The sequence below is a fragment of the Corvus hawaiiensis genome, chromosome 1 (assembly GCF_020740725.1).
Source record: "Corvus hawaiiensis isolate bCorHaw1 chromosome 1, bCorHaw1.pri.cur, whole genome shotgun sequence".
Lineage (NCBI taxonomy): Eukaryota > Metazoa > Chordata > Aves > Passeriformes > Corvidae > Corvus > Corvus hawaiiensis.
This window is the reverse complement of record NC_063213.1, coordinates 36,668,434-36,687,047: the sequence shown is the minus strand read 5'-3', so window position 1 is coordinate 36,687,047 and position 18,614 is coordinate 36,668,434. Positions and strand designations below refer to the sequence as shown.

Genomic DNA, 18,614 nt, shown 5'->3' with positions numbered 1-18,614 from the left:
TAATTTTCACCCACCCTACCTCATGAAGAATAGCTCTATAGAAGCAAGTATGTTTCCTCTCTTATTTTTAGTATTGGTAGTAAATTTCTGAATATAGATAGACTTTACAATTGCAATACTCAGGTTTGATTTAAATGACTGTGTTTTGTTGTAATTTGTTTCCTTCTGTGGGAAAAACTAAAAACCGCACATTTTATCGTATGATAAAGCATCTTCTAAATTGATAGTAGCTAGAATTCAACTAGCAGCTCTAAATTCTAATTAATACTTCTTCCAAGCGCAGATGTCAGCTTCAATTCCCATTTTATAAATTAATTTATCTCTGAAAATGAGGTGCATGGAGAATACTATTGTTTATATTTCTTCACCTGTGTGTCTACATCTTTTAATAATAAGATCCTTCTTAGCTCATGGGAAAACATGTTCTAAATATAGTTTAGATTTTGCAGGTCTTTGAAGTAGGACATCAGAGAGTTTTGTTTGCAATCAAATTAAGGTGCTTTAATTCAGGAATTATGAAGTAATTAAGGATGAATTATGAAAATTATCATTGTGTCTTCAAGTGAAGAAATTTTCATTCAGCAGTAATATGAGGAAGGTCAAAGTCCATTGAGGCTTGAAGGTGAAGGTGGGGGTTAATATTAACAATTCATATTTCTTTTCTTACTAGCTTTTATATAATAATACTTTCCATTACCTTTTTTTTTTTCCAATAAGGCCTTTTCTTAGACTTAGCCATTTTTTTCACATTTCCAAGATTGAACAGCTGTCAGAACTAGAAAGGCCCTACCTTTAGAAATAAGTTCCTAAAACCTGAATCATGGAACTTATTATACTCTTCTCCTAGCAGATCTCAAAGGGTCTTTAAACAGCAACAGAGAAGTTTTACTGCAAATAAAGATTTGAACCCAGAGCCATTTCTTTCAAGAGTCAAAGTTTTAATCATTCATAGCAAGTAAGGCCAGCAAACCGAATGACAGAAATATAACTCGAGAGGACAGAGATCTTTTGTGTTCTGACTGAGATAAACCTGTTTGTTTACTGAACCATGAGATGCTGTAGCAGATGTCCTAAGATTTTGTGGTACAGTTAGAAAACAATATTTTATATGAGACTAAGGATATGTAATTTCCTGATTCTTTTGCAGAGTCATCTCAGGACACAAATGTAACAATCTTTTTCACTAAGATTCATATCACTTCTGGTTAGCTGCAAAGTGGCATGATAGTATTGTTTTAAAGAGAAATATAGGGTTAATAAATTGATGCTTGGAAATAGTATTAATTCAGAGACAAATCATTGTTGGATGTGTTGATGAGAATCCTAAGTAATACTGCTGGACTCCATGGGGATTCCCTTGAGTTAGGAAAAACAGGACTTAGAGGCATCAACTGAAATTTTTCTTTCAAAGATCCCTGTACTTGCTTTTATGCCCCATGAGCCCAAAAACCACAGATTTGCTCTCTACTTTACAATGTGCTCATTGGTGGTGGATGCAGGTGGCCTGGCTGCATTCAAGAGGATAAATAAATGCCCACTGGAATGGGTATTCCATGTCCAGAAAGTTTCTTTATTAAGGTTTACACTGATGTAGACATGAGTAACTAGTATTTTGAAATAACTGAGTTTTCTGCGTTTGTCTTAGGAGCAGTGTGTTTGTTGCCTGTTATGGCAGTGTGAGATGTTATTGCTGGTGCCTGATCCCAAGGGACTTCATGGTGTGTTCAGTAGTGGCTTGGGCAAAGCCCCTCCTTGCACAGACCACAGGCAGCTCCCTGAAGGCACCAGTGAAACCAGGATGGCTTTAAATTATAGTTGCCATCATGCTGAATGACATTGGAAAGTGAGAAGCTGAAAAACCCCTTCGCTGCTGCTTTGTGTCATAGTTACCCTTCAAGGCAGGTCACGACAAGTTGTTGAGAGGTATTAACCCAGCTGCTAATGCCCATGCAGGAGCACAAACCTCAGCATTAATCTTGTTTTGTGGCTTTTGTCAGTGTGGCGTAAAGGTAGGTGGATTGTAATTGATCTCCAAGCCAGAAAGGAGATGTTAATATGTAGCTGGTAGCAGAATAGTCAAAATAAAGACCCATGGGATAATAGAGAATTCTTCGTTCACCCGGGGAAAGATTTACAATTTCCTCAGTCAGCTGAGAACACAACATTATTAAATTGTCAAATTTTAGCAATTTTGCCTTGTTGCGTAGGAAATCAACTGCGAATCACCAGATAGCCTGATAAATTCATTTAGGCCCAGATCCACTAAATGACTTGGAATGGTTTTAGACACCCTGTGTCTAAAAATTGCAGTTCTCAAGGGTCCAATTTAGCTCCCCTCTACTTCCAGCAGTGCCTATGATTTTGCTGATATTCTTTACTGCGTCTCACATGCTCAGAAGTGCCTTGTCCTTGATAGAACCAAGTCTCTATTTTACATCCATGCTCCATCCTTATCCACAAATCAAATATCAATATGGCCTTTGGGTCTTGTTGCAGTTAATTTTCTCAGCCATGTGTTGTGTGCTGCACAAGAGCTGGCAACAAGAGGCATTTTTTTTCAGGCCACAGCTTCCATGGGTGACAGAGTCCCCACACTGGAAATATCTGCTGTGCAGCCAGCGTGTTAGTGGTCACAGCATGCCTCCAGCCCTGTGCCTCCTCTGCCTGGCCTACTGGGGCTGCTCTCTGCAGCCAGGAGTGAGGGAAGCTGAGCTCCATGAATGCCTCTGTCTATCTAAGACTCTGTAACAAAGAAATGAAAGAACAATCTGAGATACAACATTGAAGCACATTACTGTGTATCAGCTGAAGCCAGACTCTTGATTGGTGGAGCCCAATGTAGCTGCTTTGATTTCAGCACACTGAAAAACCATTTAGGGCAGTGTGGGATGGAGGTGTGGCCCACAATTTTTGTCACAGTAATGAAATCCCAGATGTCAGGTATCCCCTTTGCTCGTGTCATCTTGGCTGAGAAAGTGATGATGACTCATAGTGAGTTTACAGGTGAGTAAGCTATAGGATGGTACAAAGAGAGTAAATGCCAGTAAATCAGAAAAGATGGATGGCCACATGACTGTAAATGGGAGTTCTGCACTTGTTCTCACAGCACATTTCATGGTAAGGCTTTTATTCTTTTCAAAACATTAGTGCAGGTATCCCCTATTTCATGTGAAATAGCAGTCTGTAATTGTGCCTCTATGAGATTTTACATGGATGGACAAATATCCCCTAGCACAGGACCAGGGCCATAATGGACAAACCTTGCTTTCCAGGAAGCGCCTTCCCTCCTCCCTCCATCAGGATGATCGATTCACTCAATGATGTCTCTTTGACATTTACTCTCTGAGATCCCACACTTCTGCCTCTGTGAGGCATGATGTGGTAGCAGAGTTGTATTAATGCAGCTCTCAAGTCCAAACAGAGCCTGATGTCTTCTTTTGTAAAAGCAGGTTATAATTTTTGTTACCTACCCCGTAATTTTCAACCTATGAACATTTCCCCCTTAATTCTATTGTATCAGCTATTATACAGATTAGCTGATTTGCATGCTCTGCCAAGCTGAACAGAGAAGATTCGAATCTGCAGGTCACATTTATTAGCAGAAGCAGGTTTGCTTAATTTTTCATCTTTAAATAGACAGGACTGCCAAAAAATTAAACATACTTGTCTAAGAGGGAGACAGGAGTCATTAAAGGCACTGATGAAGTAGCAGTGGTTTCAGGATAGCTTCTCATGTATTGATTTTTAACTGTTGGAGAGAAATGGTGATATTTTTTATGATTTTTTTTTAAGAAATGTACATTATTTGTCAATTTTTTGGTCATTATTTTAGTTTTCAGTGGTAATCCAATCCCTAGGCTTCCAGTGTCTGAGAATTAATTATTTCCAGCAGTTTTTATTTTCTCCTAAACTACATTCTTGGTAGAAAAGAAAAAGGCAGTTTCTAGTTACAGGAAGCAGGACTGAGTCAGGTCTGGACCTGTAGAGATTCCAGTTTGGCCCTGTGACTTCTGATCCTGGGTCCTGGCTTTCTCTGCCCCAGGTTCCTCATCTGCCTCTGTGTCAGGAACCAGCAGGAGGGGTGACCTGAAGCCTAAGGAGGATCACACCTGGGCATGACTGAGGTGCTAGAAAAGCAGAGAGCAAGTAGGATGGGACAAGTTTGAGAAGCAATAAAGTAAAATTCTTTGCAATGTTTTCCTAGGAATTGAGGAATTTACATAGTATGGAACTCTTACTGGCTGACATTTCATTATGATGTTATTCCTCAGCAGTAACAGGATGACCACTGATGGAAAGCAGCTACACTGTTAGGTTGATTCTGCTATTGGGTGAGAACAGTTGACCTTGCCCTGGTGTTAGACATGTAGCAAAATCAGTGCAAAACAACGAAAAACTACAACTGCAGTTTGTGATGTTGTTGTTGGGAGGCAGGTTTAACCTTTTAAACTACTATGGGAAGTGTGCCTGCTCCCTCTGAACCTACGTGCACACTTACTGAAGTTCTAAGCCTTAATGCTTAGAACACGTCCGATCCCCTTCTCTGTCCCTGTACAGCTCATCCTTGGTACAGCCACAAGCTGAGGGTGTCCCAGCTCCTGCTGCCTCAGGCACTGGCTGAGGAGCCTACTGCAGGCACCATATGACATGGTTCCCTTCCAAGAACCTCCTTTTTGTCTAAAAGACGACCAAATCTCAACTACTCTAACATGTAAAAGTTTAGTGAAAGAAAACAAATCCTGTGTCAGAAGCATGAGGAGCAGACAGATAGTCTGATACACTGAAGGAAAATTACCCAGGTATTTTCCTCAAAATATGAAGCCATCACTGAGTGAAAAATTTTGTGTTACCTGTGATAAATGAATTTAAAGATGTTTTTCCTTTAGGAGGAAGAAATGCTGTTCATTGTCTTGCCATTTTCAAATGGATCTTTTTTATAAATCAACATTAAGAGTGTGTGCTGTGAATGTGTATTTTGTCACTGAGTTACAGATCTGTGTTCTGATAAAAGGAGAGCACTGTAGAAAATAAAAAAGTGTCTAGTTAGCTCATGCTGAGCTTGTACAATGGTTTTCTTGTATTTCATAGAAGCTAAAATAAAACGATGAATAAGAAAGTGTGCTCACGTAAAATGCTACTGGTGTTTGGCTGACTGGGGTTGCTCCTTTTGGTTTTGATGAAATCCGGAGGCAGTAATACGTGTCTGTTTACCAGACTTGCTGTAGATAAAAGAGTCTGTCAGACTCAGCGTGGAGAGGATTCTCGGACTGCAACAAAGACAATGACCATGCTTCCCATGACTTTACTATGGCCAGGTTTTTACTCTTGGGCTCCTGGTATGGCAAACAATCATGGAGAAATTCTCCAGGAAACTTTAGTTCGTTTTACTGTCAGACAAACAAGGTGCATCATGTAGGTTCGTTTTAATCAAACCTACAACATTTAGAAGAAATCTGTACTAGTTAATGCTTGTGTTAATATTTAACATGAATTAACTTTTACTTGACCTTTTCTATAATATTTATCCCCAGATCTGCCATTGAGAAGCTGGGAGTGGAGGCATTTGAGGCCGTGTACAGCTGTCTCAAGCAAGCGAGACAGCAGAATGCCAGTGAGGAGGAGATCAGGAGGTGTTTGGAGAAACTGGTGTCTAGAGCAAGTGATTGCTTTGAAGTGGATCAGCTGCTGTACTTCGAGGAACAGCTACAGGCTTCAGAGCCACATCTTCAGCTGTAACAGTGTGTCAGCAGCAGCTGGAAATGGCACAGAGGGGGAAGGGGCCTCCTTCAGGCCAGCAGGCAAGTACAGGTGGTGTTTGGGGGACACTGCTGAAGGTAATGTAGTACCTAAGCATGTGGGTAAGCACCATTTGAGAGTCCACACAGCAGTGAGAAGTGGGTAAATATGGCACGGATTACAGGGGCAGGAAGAAGAACAGATGTTTGTGACAGTGGAGGGGAGGATTCACAGTTACCAGAGTCCCCTTTTTCTACCACTTAAAACATAAGGAGGGGTGTTCTGGGCCGTGTCTGGATGCCAGTTCACACTCAGAGCATCACTGGCAAAGCTGCCTCTGATGGAATGAAGCAGGATTAGACTCCAGCTGCTGTTGATTTCTGTGCTAACTGGTCCTCATGATATTTAAGCCCATAATTTTTGTAATTTGGCAGATTTACCCTTAAACATATATATATATATATATATATATTTATGGCCACTCATCCCCTATTTGCCTTATTATTGATTATTCAAAAGGGCTGCATTTAATCTGTTTAAATTTCAAAGGAACTGTGGAAATACATACATATGTGCATATTTATATAGATATATGCATGCTCACATACACAGAGATAGTGTGTATATTCATAATGGAAGAAGCATGTCTGGTTGCACACTGTACCTGTAGAAAGAGTTTTAGATTAAATTCATCCTTCAAAAATGGAAAAATAAACTGATTTTTTTCCTGCCTTGCACATTGTTACCGTTACAGTTCTTTTCTAGTGTTTATGCTCCCTTCTTCATATGCATCCCACTCCTGCTGATTTCAGCTGTGTATCAGGCTCTGATTATATACCTGATGTTTCCCTTCCACCTCTTCCTTCCTTATTTTGCATTCTGAGCTTCTTCCTCCATCTGTGCATATGACTAAAGGTTAACAAAGTCATACAATTGGTAAAGGAATCTAAAATGAATTGTAGACCAAATGAATTTTAGGCATTAAGCCATTCATAATCCTTATGCTTCCTGCTTTTCCACCACAACTCTTAAACGACTTGGGGACTGTGTTAAATAAATTAAAAGAAATTCATATTATGAATATAAAAAAAAATTTCTATTTGACCTGAGATGAGTTATTTACAGTGACGTGTACCAGTATTTATGGTCAATTAAGCAGTTCTACTGATCCATCTTTATGACGTGTGTTAAGAGACTCAAAGCAAAAGGCAGGTAGAGTCATCTAAATCTATTCTAGCAGCAGCATAAGCTGAGGAAGCAAAGAGCATGCCCAGCTACAGATGATGTGGCAATATACTTCCAGCTCAAAGTAGTAAGAGATTCTGGTATGTTTCAGTTTTTTCTAGCTTCAGCTTTTATTTAGAATGCATGTTACAAGCCAGAGACTAAAATCCACTATGGTGTTCACTGAGGTAGGGAAACATATTGTTTGTCAGGTTTCAGTCTCTTCCCTATTATTTCTTCTTGACCTACACTTCCCATCCTTCTCAATGTTGTGTATGAGTACCTGATTAGATATTTTTTGCACAAAACTGAAGACCATTTTAAAACGGAAGTGCTGAAGTCCAAGATACAGGAGGAGTGCTTGAATGTTGCAGGGACTATAAAGTCCAAAAGCAAACAATGAGTAACTGACACAGTGAGAATAATGTCAGAAGAAGATAATCTTCACTCCTCCATTTACTTCTGCTGCAGTTCAAGGTGATTTATCACAAAAACTTCAAAAACAGCCTCTGTAAGCGGTCAATTCCTTTTTTATTAGTGACAAAGACTATTTCAGGCTTTTTTCCATGCAGCTTGAAAGAAAAAAATACCTGGGTAAGAATGGGTCAGGCTCCTTAAGTCAGTCAAGGACTCGGAAGATCATTAAAGGGAAACCTTTAAAACCTGAAAAACATGATTTAGTCACTCAGATTGACTTCAGGGAAGTGGTTGCTCTCTGATGAGCAGTATTTTCTTTCATTTGTTGCACAGGAAAAAAGAACTCACAGTGCCTTTTAGGCTTACTTAGTTGCTTTCTGCTCTCTGCAGGGAATGACCTTCAAGGCACGTGAGGATCTGGAGGTTACTGGTTTACTGCTTATATGCTTTAAACCATACTTTGTTTTGTTTTGTGGTTTTTTTAAATGAATCATACCACAGTTAGCCAATGTAGTATACATGTTAAACACAGCAGGAAATTTTCGTCTTTGAGCTGTAGTAAAAGCGCAGAAATACATCCCATGGATTTGACAGAAATTTTTACGTCACTGTTTAACTTGCAAAATCCCATTGTTGGTGGTCATTAGTAGAAATCTAAAAGGAAGGAGGAAGATGTTGATATTGTGGATCTTCATTAATAAAAAAGCAACAGAACTGCTGGAAGTAAATGTGAGGAAATAAATGTAAAGATGTTGATATTGTGGATCTTCATTAATAAAAAAGCAACAGAACTGCTGGAAGTAAATGTGAGGAAATAAATGTAAAGGCATTAATAGATCCTCATAAAAAGTCCCATTTAACCTACAGATTTGTACCAAAAGCTTTGCAAACATGAGGCAACCTTGCTGCCTTTTTTATTGATTCTCTTAAAAATGCTACAAGATTAATTGCTTGATGAAGAGATACTGAAAACAAAGGAAGTGGGGTGAGTATTTTTTAAATGCTTTGAGGCCTTAAATCTGGTATAAAGGTGCTTGAACTATAAAGGGAGAAACAACATCTGAGTTTTCTGATAAGAAGTGCAACTGTCAGTTTCTTGTTGACAGCTGGATTAGGAGGTAGATCAATTCTATTTTTCACAGCAAACAAAAAGGAAATCCTTTCTTAGAGGTGATTGTTCTGCCAGATAATTTCTAGAAAGCATCAGAATCCCCTCTTTGTAAGGTGAATTAAAGGCTTCCAGTGCCTGAAAATCTTGCCTGCAGGAAAGGACCTTTCTTCCTCCAGGACCTGGCTTTGTGACTGCTGCCTTGTGATGACCAGCTCCGAGGTGCTCTCACAGCCAAACCACAAATCTGCAGCTGGCACAGCAGGAGCTCACCCCTGACTGCTGCTGGATCTTCAGCTCCACATATAACCAGAGCAATGGAGCATCAAGAAGATACACGGGTGAAAAAAAAGGTAGGAGGCAGCAAAGTGGCCAAATGGATAATGCAAAGGCTGACTTTTCATCTTTGCTATAAGTCAGCTCAGACTAATCTATAGGTGCAACCACTGTTGCCTGAGGGAATTAAGTGGGCAAGAGAAGAAAAGCTCAAACAGGAGATTTGTTTGGAGACAGAATCATTATGCACAGAGGCACAATCATCTTTCATATTTTGTTTGTAATATGTGTGCACAACACAGCCTAACCTGAAAACTCTTTAGCCTGTCTCCACTGAATACTCTTGTTTTTCAGGAGGGAGAAGTCCAGCAGAAAGTTTTCTGTATATGATTATTGGTAGTAAGTAGAAGTCTAATGAAAATATGGTCTCCAGATGCCCATTTGGCTGATGATCATTCCTGTTCAGGAACATGTCTGCCTTGATAATAGCTATCCAGATGTGCTGGATAGATGAACGTAAGAAGAGCTGGTTAACAGCAAAGGCAGATGTATTTATGTACAGACTGATCAGGCACAGAGGGTGGGGAAGGGATGGAAGAGGATGAAGAGGGTTGTAGTTCCTTCCTCTTATACCTTCTCCTCATATACTTAGTTACCATATCCAGTCCTACTTATTTTTGTCACTTTTTTATGGTTGGGGGAATAAAGGGACAGTGAATGGTTTTCTGAAGGCCACTGAATTATCTAAAATGAGACTAAGAATGAAAACCTAACAGGAAACCTTGACATCACTCAGGACCAATGGTCCCAGCAAGAGAAGACTGTGCAAATGCTTCTGGTTCCATACAATTATGGGTCCATTTTTCTTTTATCTAGACTGGAATATGGCCATCATGGCTGGAAAGTTAGTTAGTATGTACAGATAATTTGCTATGTTAGCTCTGCAGACAGGTTTCAGTCCTCAGTTGTTCATGAATGGTTAACTTCAGCCTCCTGACTTTCAGTATTCCCATACTGTGCAGTTAGTCACTTCCCCATCAGGTCAGAAAGCAGAAACCAGGTCATGGGAAAACTTCCAGCAGAAAGATCAGCTGAGGAAAACAGACATTTAGTCAGCTGCTTTAAAAGCACACCTCTTGGGTGAGTATTTTCTATTCCACTTGATGACACCTGGCCAGGGATTCCTGATGTTTTGCAATGTGCAAGAAATACACGCACTGTGATTATCATCCTGTAGATGAAATGGGCTTGGTTTTGTTGTAATTTTTTTATTCCACAGGTAGCTGTAATCAAAGTACAAAAGCAGTGGTGTGCAACAATAAGACAAAATACCTCTGAAGAAAAATGACAAATGATAGAGAAGATTACTGCTTTGTACTAATTAGCTGTCCTAAGTATTGATCAATTTTAACATTTAGAAACTTCAGTCTGTCTTAGGGAGCCTGAGAATGTTGTATCTATGTACATGTATCTACACAGAGAAGTGAACTGTGACTCTGTCATGAACTATCAGCCATCTCCCTCTACATCTATGCACGCACACACAAACATATTTGTATGTATATGGACGTGTATATATCCTGATGCACCTCACCATCTCACCAAACCTTCAAGAATATGTTTTCTCTCGATAAACAAAAGAGCCAGCTGCTCCAGAAAATTCTTACAAGCAGGTAAATACACAGCTGAATGCACCTTGAGCAGAAAAAAGCCTGAATGTTTTGATCAGCTACTGCACCAGGCACTGTACAAAACAGTTCCAAGGCAATCCCAACCTCCCAGCCCTCCCAGCTGAATTGTCCAGCAGGAATATGAGTGGAAGATGGTTCAGAGAAGTAACCTGAGCTTGTGCAGCAAAGTGCAACAGGAAGCCAAACAAGGGGAGCACTCCTCTTGATCCTCACCTGACATTGTGCCAGGCAGTCAGCTGTGGCTTGTGGGTACTGGGGTAAGGCAAGGCATAAAGGAGGGTGCAGCGTTGTGAAATGGATTTTAATACAGACAACCATTATTTAATGAAATATGACTCTGTGACTGTGCATGGAAGTGTGTGTGTGTGATGGACTATCAATGAGGTGATTCTGTGCCACAGCTTTATGCCCTAGAGGTGACTAAGTGCTACGAAGAAGCTGGGAATCTGTAAATTGCTCTCCTCTCTCCACTGCTGTCTGCTGACCCCTCAGGGACTGCCTTATTGTACCATGGCATTGTGGATATTCCTTTGGGCTGTGTTATTTGCTCTCAGCGTCTCTAATATGAGTTCTATTTCAGGCTTTTTCATATGGAAGTCTCTTTCTGGCAGAGGCTGCTTTATTGATCTGCATCTATAAGGGGTCAGCAGTGTGACAGTGGTCTTAAATAATGCATTGGAGTTTGCTCCCTCTGCTCTCAGTGAGTTCCGGGGAAATGCTCCTTAGAACTGCCACGGAATCCTCCTAGCTTGAACTGTCGCAGTTGTCTTGTCTTGTCCTCTTTCCACCCCTACTCAAGGACAGAAAGGAAAGCAAACTCAAGGTGCCCAGAGTCTGGAGAACAGATGCTGTTATTTAATGTCCAGAGGCAATCCTTTAAATCAAGAGAGTCTGCTTCTCTTGTTTTGTAAGACAATTTTTGAGTGTGAGCATTATTTTACTGATGCCTTTAGGCATCTGGCAGTCAGTGGCATACTTTTGCCATCCTGTCTCTGCCAGTGAGTTGTGGTTTTTTCCCCACCTCAAAATGAAGCCTGCTTGTTTTGAATGCTCTTTGACAGGAGCTTGGCTCCTGATGCTGACAGCAAATGCTCCTGACTCCCTAGAGGCCTAATTTTGCCAGCTACCCATGCATGTCCTTCTACAAACTGTCTTGGCAACTGGGGACTGTGTTTTTGGGAGAGGGTGGTATTCCAACCAGCGTAAACAAGGGGGTTGGAATGATCCTTCCATCACCTGAGGAGAACAGGGATCACTTCCAGGTAGCACAGTGGGAATGGAGGCAGCCAGAGCAGCCCTAGCCCTGAGCATCTCCCTGGTGCTGCTGGAGGAGCCTCCGGGCTTTGCTGCATCCCAGGCGGGCCTGGAAACTCAGGGATCCTCTGCATTCACATTCACGTTGTGCTTGCTGTTTTGAACTAATACTGCAGAGAGGAGATTCATGGAGAGCAAACCCTTGTAAAGACAATGAGTCTCCAGACTACCTAATGACTACTTAATGAGTGTCTAAGCACTCACTGCACCATTATTGAATTTTAATTGCCTTCTTTCTGGATTTGTGCTATAAAATGAAAAAGGAGCAAACACTACATGTAATGAGGGTAGATAATTAAAAAGTAACACCTGAGAGACACCCAGGCATTTGTGGAAAAGACCACAATAATACTATGATGAGAGAAACCAGCACTGCTGTGTGCCTGCCACCTCTTTGGATAAAAAGTTTGCTTTTACAATTGTTAAAAATTGAAGTTGTTTTCAGCATGATCTGGCAGAAAAAATAGATTATTTGGTATCAGTGATGTAATTAAACTTATTGATTTTTTTAAATCAATAAATATTGGTTAATTACCGCTGTATGGATAAAACAATCCACATCACTGGGTCAGTGCAGATGGGCTTTTCAGAGGTTGCTCCTTAGCACTGTGCCCTTTCTGATGTCTGCTCAGATTATTTTCGACTGCATTGAGTGAATGTGCATTACTTCGAGCAGTAGACAGCAGAAAGGCCCCATTGAAAGTAGACCAAATGAGCCCTAAACCATCAAGCATTTAAACATGTGCTTAGCTGTGAATGCCAGCCTCACTGCTGCACAATTGCCAGGGAAACAGGGAGAACTGGGCTGTTGTACAGAGCAAAACAAAGCACAGAACTCTTTGCTCATAAAAGAGGTAGGTCTCCAGAGATGGAAGTCCCACCTTTGAAGCAACAGGCATTCAGAAGTTTGAGAAGATCTCCAGCCACTGAGACGGTGCCTCAGCCTGGTGGTCCAATCAGCTGAAATAAATTAATATAGATTTATATAGTCAAAAGATGAATTTAATTAAAATGTACACAGATTAAAAAGAGCTAAAGGGCAGAAAACATGGTTTTGGGGAGAAACTCACATAATTTCACTCTTCAGCTCTGAAGGGCGTGCATTTGTGGGGTATTTTAACCTGAACCAACAGAAAACTCTGGCCAGATGTTGATGTCTCTAATTCGACCCTTTTGTTTCTCTCTTTCTCTTTCCATGTCACACATTTTGTCACCAGGCACTAATCTGACAGGTCTCTCTTGTGCAGCTTCTCTTTTGGCTTCTGCTCTGCTGGAGTTTATGGTAACTCTTAGTGAAACGTTTTGTACGCCAATGTTTTCATAATGAAATCAATCTTTCTTTCTTTCTTTCTTTCTTTCTTTCTTTCTTTCTATCTCTTTCTTTCTTTCTATCTCTTTCTTTCTTTCTTTCTTTCTTTCTTTCTTTCTTTCTTTCTTTCTCTCTTTCTCTCTTTCTCTCTTTCTCTCTTTCTTTCTCTCTTTCTCTCTTTCTCTCTTTCTCTCTGCATTTGACTCTAAGAAGCTTTTTTCTAAGTGTGTACTGGGTGTCTACATCCCTGTAACATCTTAGAAAATTTTCTCTAAAATTCCTGACGGGCATAAAGCTTATAGGTAAAATTGTTCTGACACTTTGGATCAATTGTTACACTTTCTATTTATTTATTAGCAGACTTCTCTTAATAGACACCAGAACTATATTTCTGTCACATCCCCTCTTTTTGCTTTCCCTCCCTTATGCTTTCCAGTGCTACCTACATTTTAAATTAGTTTTGAGCTTTTGAAATAATTGCAAACAAGATTCTTCCTAGGAAAGAAAGGTGAGCATCAAGCAATACTTCACAGCACGACACAACCACCCTTCTGGCTAAAGAGACTCTACAAAGCAAAACATCAGAGAGACAAGTCAGAAAAGCCAAGTTTTTTCAGCTGTCAAAAGAAGGGTCAGGTTTTCAGAATTCTTGCTACAAAATTAAATATCTGTAAGGCTAAGAAAAATGGGAAGCATAATTTAGGCATTATTCTTACAAAAAAAATCTACAGTATTTTAGTATTATCAACACCTGAATCTAATTCTTTGCCATCAAAACACTTTTTTTATTACTGTATTATATTCAGAAGAAACAGGAGAAAGGTCATTCCATTATTGTTATCTGAGAAAATCTACAATTTTTTTCTTCTTACTAAATTAAGTTTTGCAGCAAAAAATGTAAGAGACTAAAAGCCTGGACAGATGACTTTGAAGAAAAACACTTTTCTTCAAGATTTATGTATTTTTCTAGAAAAGTAAAAAGAATTTGAAAATGTCTAAAGTGTGAGCTGCATCAGCTGATTGTGTGAAAATGAGCTTCAATCAGACAGGCTTTGATTTCTCAGAGAGGAAAGCACACTTTCAATATACTCATTTGCAATCAAAAAGCCTAGACAGATTTGACTTTTTCTTTTGCAGCAACAGATTCAGGGATTTGCAGAACCTGAGGATGTGTTGATTTAATGACAATTCCCATGAATTATAATGAGTGGCATTCTGACACCTATGAACATTTCCATTTCCCCACGGTACAGCACCAGCTCACTTAAAGTTGCCCAAGAGCAGGAAGATACTCTTCCTTGTGCAGTCACTAACTAGAAGAGCCACAAACCTTCTTGTGTGGACCACACCTCAGGTCCATGGTGATGGAATCTGGTCAGGACGAGTAGCAATAGGATCGTGGGCCAAAAGCGGAGTCTCAGTCCCATCTCCGCCTGTAAGAACTGCAGGTGCTATGGCTGGGCCTCACATGGGCAATGCTACACTGGCAGTGCCCCTAAGGCAGAACATGATCCTGTTTCTGCCAGGATGTCTCATTGCAGTGTCAGTGAAAGGAGATGACCAAGGGAAATATGTCCCCAAGTGTTGCAGGTGGTGTGATTTTGTTGGATCACAGAGCAAGGACAGTCAAGCTCACAGTTTTAGATGGTGACATAGGGTGGACCGCTGCTTAACGGCCCTGAGCTGGTCTGTGCAGCTCAGCACCCTGGTCCAGGGCCATTCCAGCAGCTGTCAGGCTTTTTCCAAAGGGTAAAACCTCAAAGTTGGTACTATTGTGTAAAAGGAGCCTGCATTCCCACTGCTAACATCTGTCCATAATTCCAACAAGGCAGCAGAGACTCATACAAACGAAGACAGAGCTAGTACTGAGATATGAAGTGTTATTGTTGCTTAGTGCTAATGGTTTCTGCCTTATTGTATTCCTTTATCCCTATTCCTTGTCCCTTGTCATATCCTTCTCTCAGATACAAGTTACTGTCACCAAAGATGGGAAGCAATTTAGGGGTGCTGCTACCTAAGCGCGAGTTGCTAATTATAGACTAGGAGCAGGCAGAAGGAGCCAGGTACATTCTGAATCTGTCTTGATTAATGAGCAAGCAGCTAGGCTCAGGGTCTCCAATTATGTTCTGTATGTCAGCAGACTTGCTTCTTTCCTGGCTCATTGCTCAGGAGCCAGCACAGCAGTCCTCCTGGGTAGATGTGTGTGCTCCCAGTGGGAACTGGCCTTGCACTGATTAGCCTGCAGGTATCGAGACCTGAAAGCAGCACACCATGTCCACCCAATGTGGCCTTTCAACACCCATTTAAACCCACTGTCCTCAACATTAATTGTAAAAGCAAGACAAAAACCTCATTTGGGGGTGAGTTTTATTTTCAGGAAGAGCTCTCACTCTTGGATTTGTGGCTTTTTACTGGCTGTCCAGATAGAGCAGTGGCTTCTCAGTCACTGCTTCTGACCATTCCACAGCTCTGTCTGTGCTGGATTGGGTGGGAAAGAATGCTTCATTCCACTTGGACCACACAGCCTTCCCTGGGCTCAGTAGATGGTTGTTTCCAAGAATGTTGTGGGTGAAGATGTATTAAAAAACTGCTTCTTGGAATGGGATGTGTGAAGAGAAAGGCAGAAATTCCAGATGAGCACAGGATAAAGAGAGGAAGAGGCAAAATGTCTTGAAGAGAATTGTAGACCTCAAACCCAGCCTGGGTTGAGGATACCTCCCTTAAGCAGGTATGAAGCCCTGAAAAAGAGACACATTTCTGAAAAGAAGGGAGTGCTGCTATCCCTGTAAGTGTATGCCAATGGTTTAAGTTCTCTTTCAAACTAAACAGCAATTCAAGTCTTTTGAGTACCAATAACACTATAAACATGCCAGCCTCTGTAAATTCAGAGAGGGCTGATGTGGCTGACCTCATGTTTCTGATAGCTGTTGGCACTAGGGTCATGCCTTAAGTCATTTGATTTCAGCCAGAGCAGGGCACAGGAAAGCACTGAGGAGAAAGTGATTTTCCTCATCCTACCCAGCAAATCAAATGTGAATAAGAGATTTCACAGTGTTGGCCCTTCTTTAATATCTGAGTATTGCTAAATGTGTCTGAGTTTACACTGGGTCTGACAAGTACAGTATCAGCCATCAAACATAATGGAGCAGACTGCCTGAATTCCCTTCCCGGGATAATAAGATATACTGAAGTAGGGATGATTCTTTTCATGTTAATAAGCCAAGTGCCTTTCATTGTATTGGCACCATGAGGAATTTGAACTGAATTCAGAATAAAGCCCCTGATCTGGCAGCAGACTGACTGTAAGGCTGTTTGAAGGACTCTTTTGTTTTAAGGTTTGCCAGTGTGAGGGTGAAGCTTGAGTTCTTCAGCAAATGGTTGTCAATGAAATATCAGCTCCTTTGTTAAGGGAAATTAGGGAAAAGGCACCGTGGATAAACAGTGTGCTCTGAGATGTTATTCTCATTAAATAAGCTTTGCTTTACCCAGAGGCTGGATCACCAGCAGTGTACCTGTTTGGCAGCAGAGCTGTCTCTGAAGGGTGTAGAGGTGAAAAAACAATTTATGACAGGTGGTAAAATGTCCATAATGAACAAGAAGTGATGTGGCAAGAGGGCAAACCAGCAGGATACTTCAGCACAGGTAAGCCCACGTGCACCACTCATCTCCCAGAGAAGCACTGTACTGTTATTGCATGACAGCAATTAGTGCACAAGGTTGAAGAGGCGGGGGAGTCAGAAAAGTGATGTTGGCAATTGAGAAAGTCAAAGGTGCTGGCTGTACAATCAGACAAATGTGACTGCTCTCGTCAGTGGGGAGAGATGGCAAGAACATGAGGTGGTAATGAAGGAATTCGAGATAAAGCACGTAGCAAAACCTGTAGCTGACAAGGTCTCCAGACATGTTCAGGTCGGCGTGTTTAACCATAGGGAAAAGAGAAGACATTGATTCTAAGCCTCTGCTGGTCTGAAAATCAAAACTTGGCAAACAGGCTCTTAGCCCTCCACTGATACGAGTATGAATAGTGGCAGCTACAAAGTTCCAGTCACTTGACTCAGTGCAGAGCTCAGTAGGTGAAATAAAAGGATCTGCACATTGTAACGTGTGTATCACAGTAGTAGCCTGTAGTATCCTTTCTGGTTTCCCAGGAAGCTCTGCAGGTATGTTTTTTATGCAGCAACACAAGCTGCATAAAACACATAGCTAGAAGCAGTTATTCTCATCAGCAGGGTCTTTTCTGTGTTTGAAAATGCTTGGGTGAATGTTAGTTGATTGAAGAGGTGTACTCCTACGAAGTATCCCACTGAGAGTGTCAACCAAGTGACTGCCCATCTTTTCCAAGCAAAAAGATGCAGACTATCTTTCTGAATTCTGCTACAGTGTCCTTTAGGTAATCAGGGAAAAATATGTTCAGAGGTGTTGCCAAATTTGATTGCAAAAGTAGAAATCAAAGTCTTCTCTAGTTTCAGTGTATTTGCTTCTGAAAAATTGATTGCATTTCAATGACAATGCACCAAAATATGAAGCACTGAAGTTATTCAGTTAGAAACAACTTGCTGCTGCTCCTGTCTGTTTAGTCTTCCCCCACTCAGCTCATGTCACTCAGAGAAGGACTTCCATTGAAAGGAGATGCTTGCTAGGCTTTCCAGATTGCTGTTTAATTGGCTCCATTCCCCAGAGACTTAGAAGTTTTTGAAGTTGAAATGACAGTGGTGCAAGAAAGTGTTTCCTCCTTCTCCTTCACTTTAGCATCCCTGCATGCAGGTCCCCTCCCTTGGGAGGCCCACATGCTGAGGAGCATTCAAGCCTCAACTCATGTCATGAAGGGAGGGCATGCAGAGGTGACAGCACGCGACAATGTGATTCCACAGAGATGCAGATACCCTGGAGAAGAGCAATTCCCAGCTGGGGCAGGAAGATATGTCTGTGCTTGTGCAGAACTGAGGAGAGAGGCAGGTGGGTCTCAGCTGAGTGAATGCAGAAAGACTTCTCAGTAGCTGCCCCCTGACAAGCTGTCAGACAGAGTTCCCTTGCTAACTACAATATCTCTGGTACCTCCGCACTGGGCATGACTCAGACTTTGAAAAGCATTTCAAAGCCACAAACCTGATTCAGATATGCCCTTCCTATTACTTTCTTATTACTTCTTTTAATTACCTGCTTAAAATAATTTATATTGACTGATTAAATTGAGCCTATTCAGATTAAGACATTGTTTCTTCTGATGTCTTAGTTCCAGTAATTCAGACCAGCTACTATCTACAACTGTCCCTGGCTCCTTACAGATGCAACGGAGAAAGGATGGAGCATCCATTGTGGAGGCCAGAACAGTTACTTACAATAGCTTGTCAGAATACACTTTTGCTCATGGGCAAACTTGAAAAGCTCTAAGTCCATCCATAGTTCATGGCTATTCCTTGAGACAAGGTCTTGTCCAGGTTCTGGGAGCTGAAGTTGTCACTAACCCCTGGCACAGTCTGAGCATCTTCTGAAGTGTCTCAGTTTTGAAAGACAGGTGTCTGCTAAGGAAGGCAGAGGC

The 18,614-nt window shown here is 41.1% G+C and overlaps 1 protein-coding gene across 2 annotated transcripts in view; it reads left to right on the top strand.

Annotated features, from left to right (window-relative positions):
- NEK11 (NIMA related kinase 11) overlaps window positions 1-5,832 on the top strand; it is an 84,177-nt gene extending 78,345 nt beyond the window's left edge. For both annotated transcript variants that reach the window (XM_048300665.1, XM_048300657.1), the window contains one exon: window positions 5,532-5,832. In XM_048300665.1, coding sequence (XP_048156622.1) covers window positions 5,532-5,736 — 205 coding nt within the window. In that variant the 3' untranslated portion in view covers window positions 5,737-5,832. The remainder of the gene's footprint in view (window positions 1-5,531) is intronic.
- The last annotated feature ends 12,782 nt before the right edge of the window (window positions 5,833-18,614 follow it).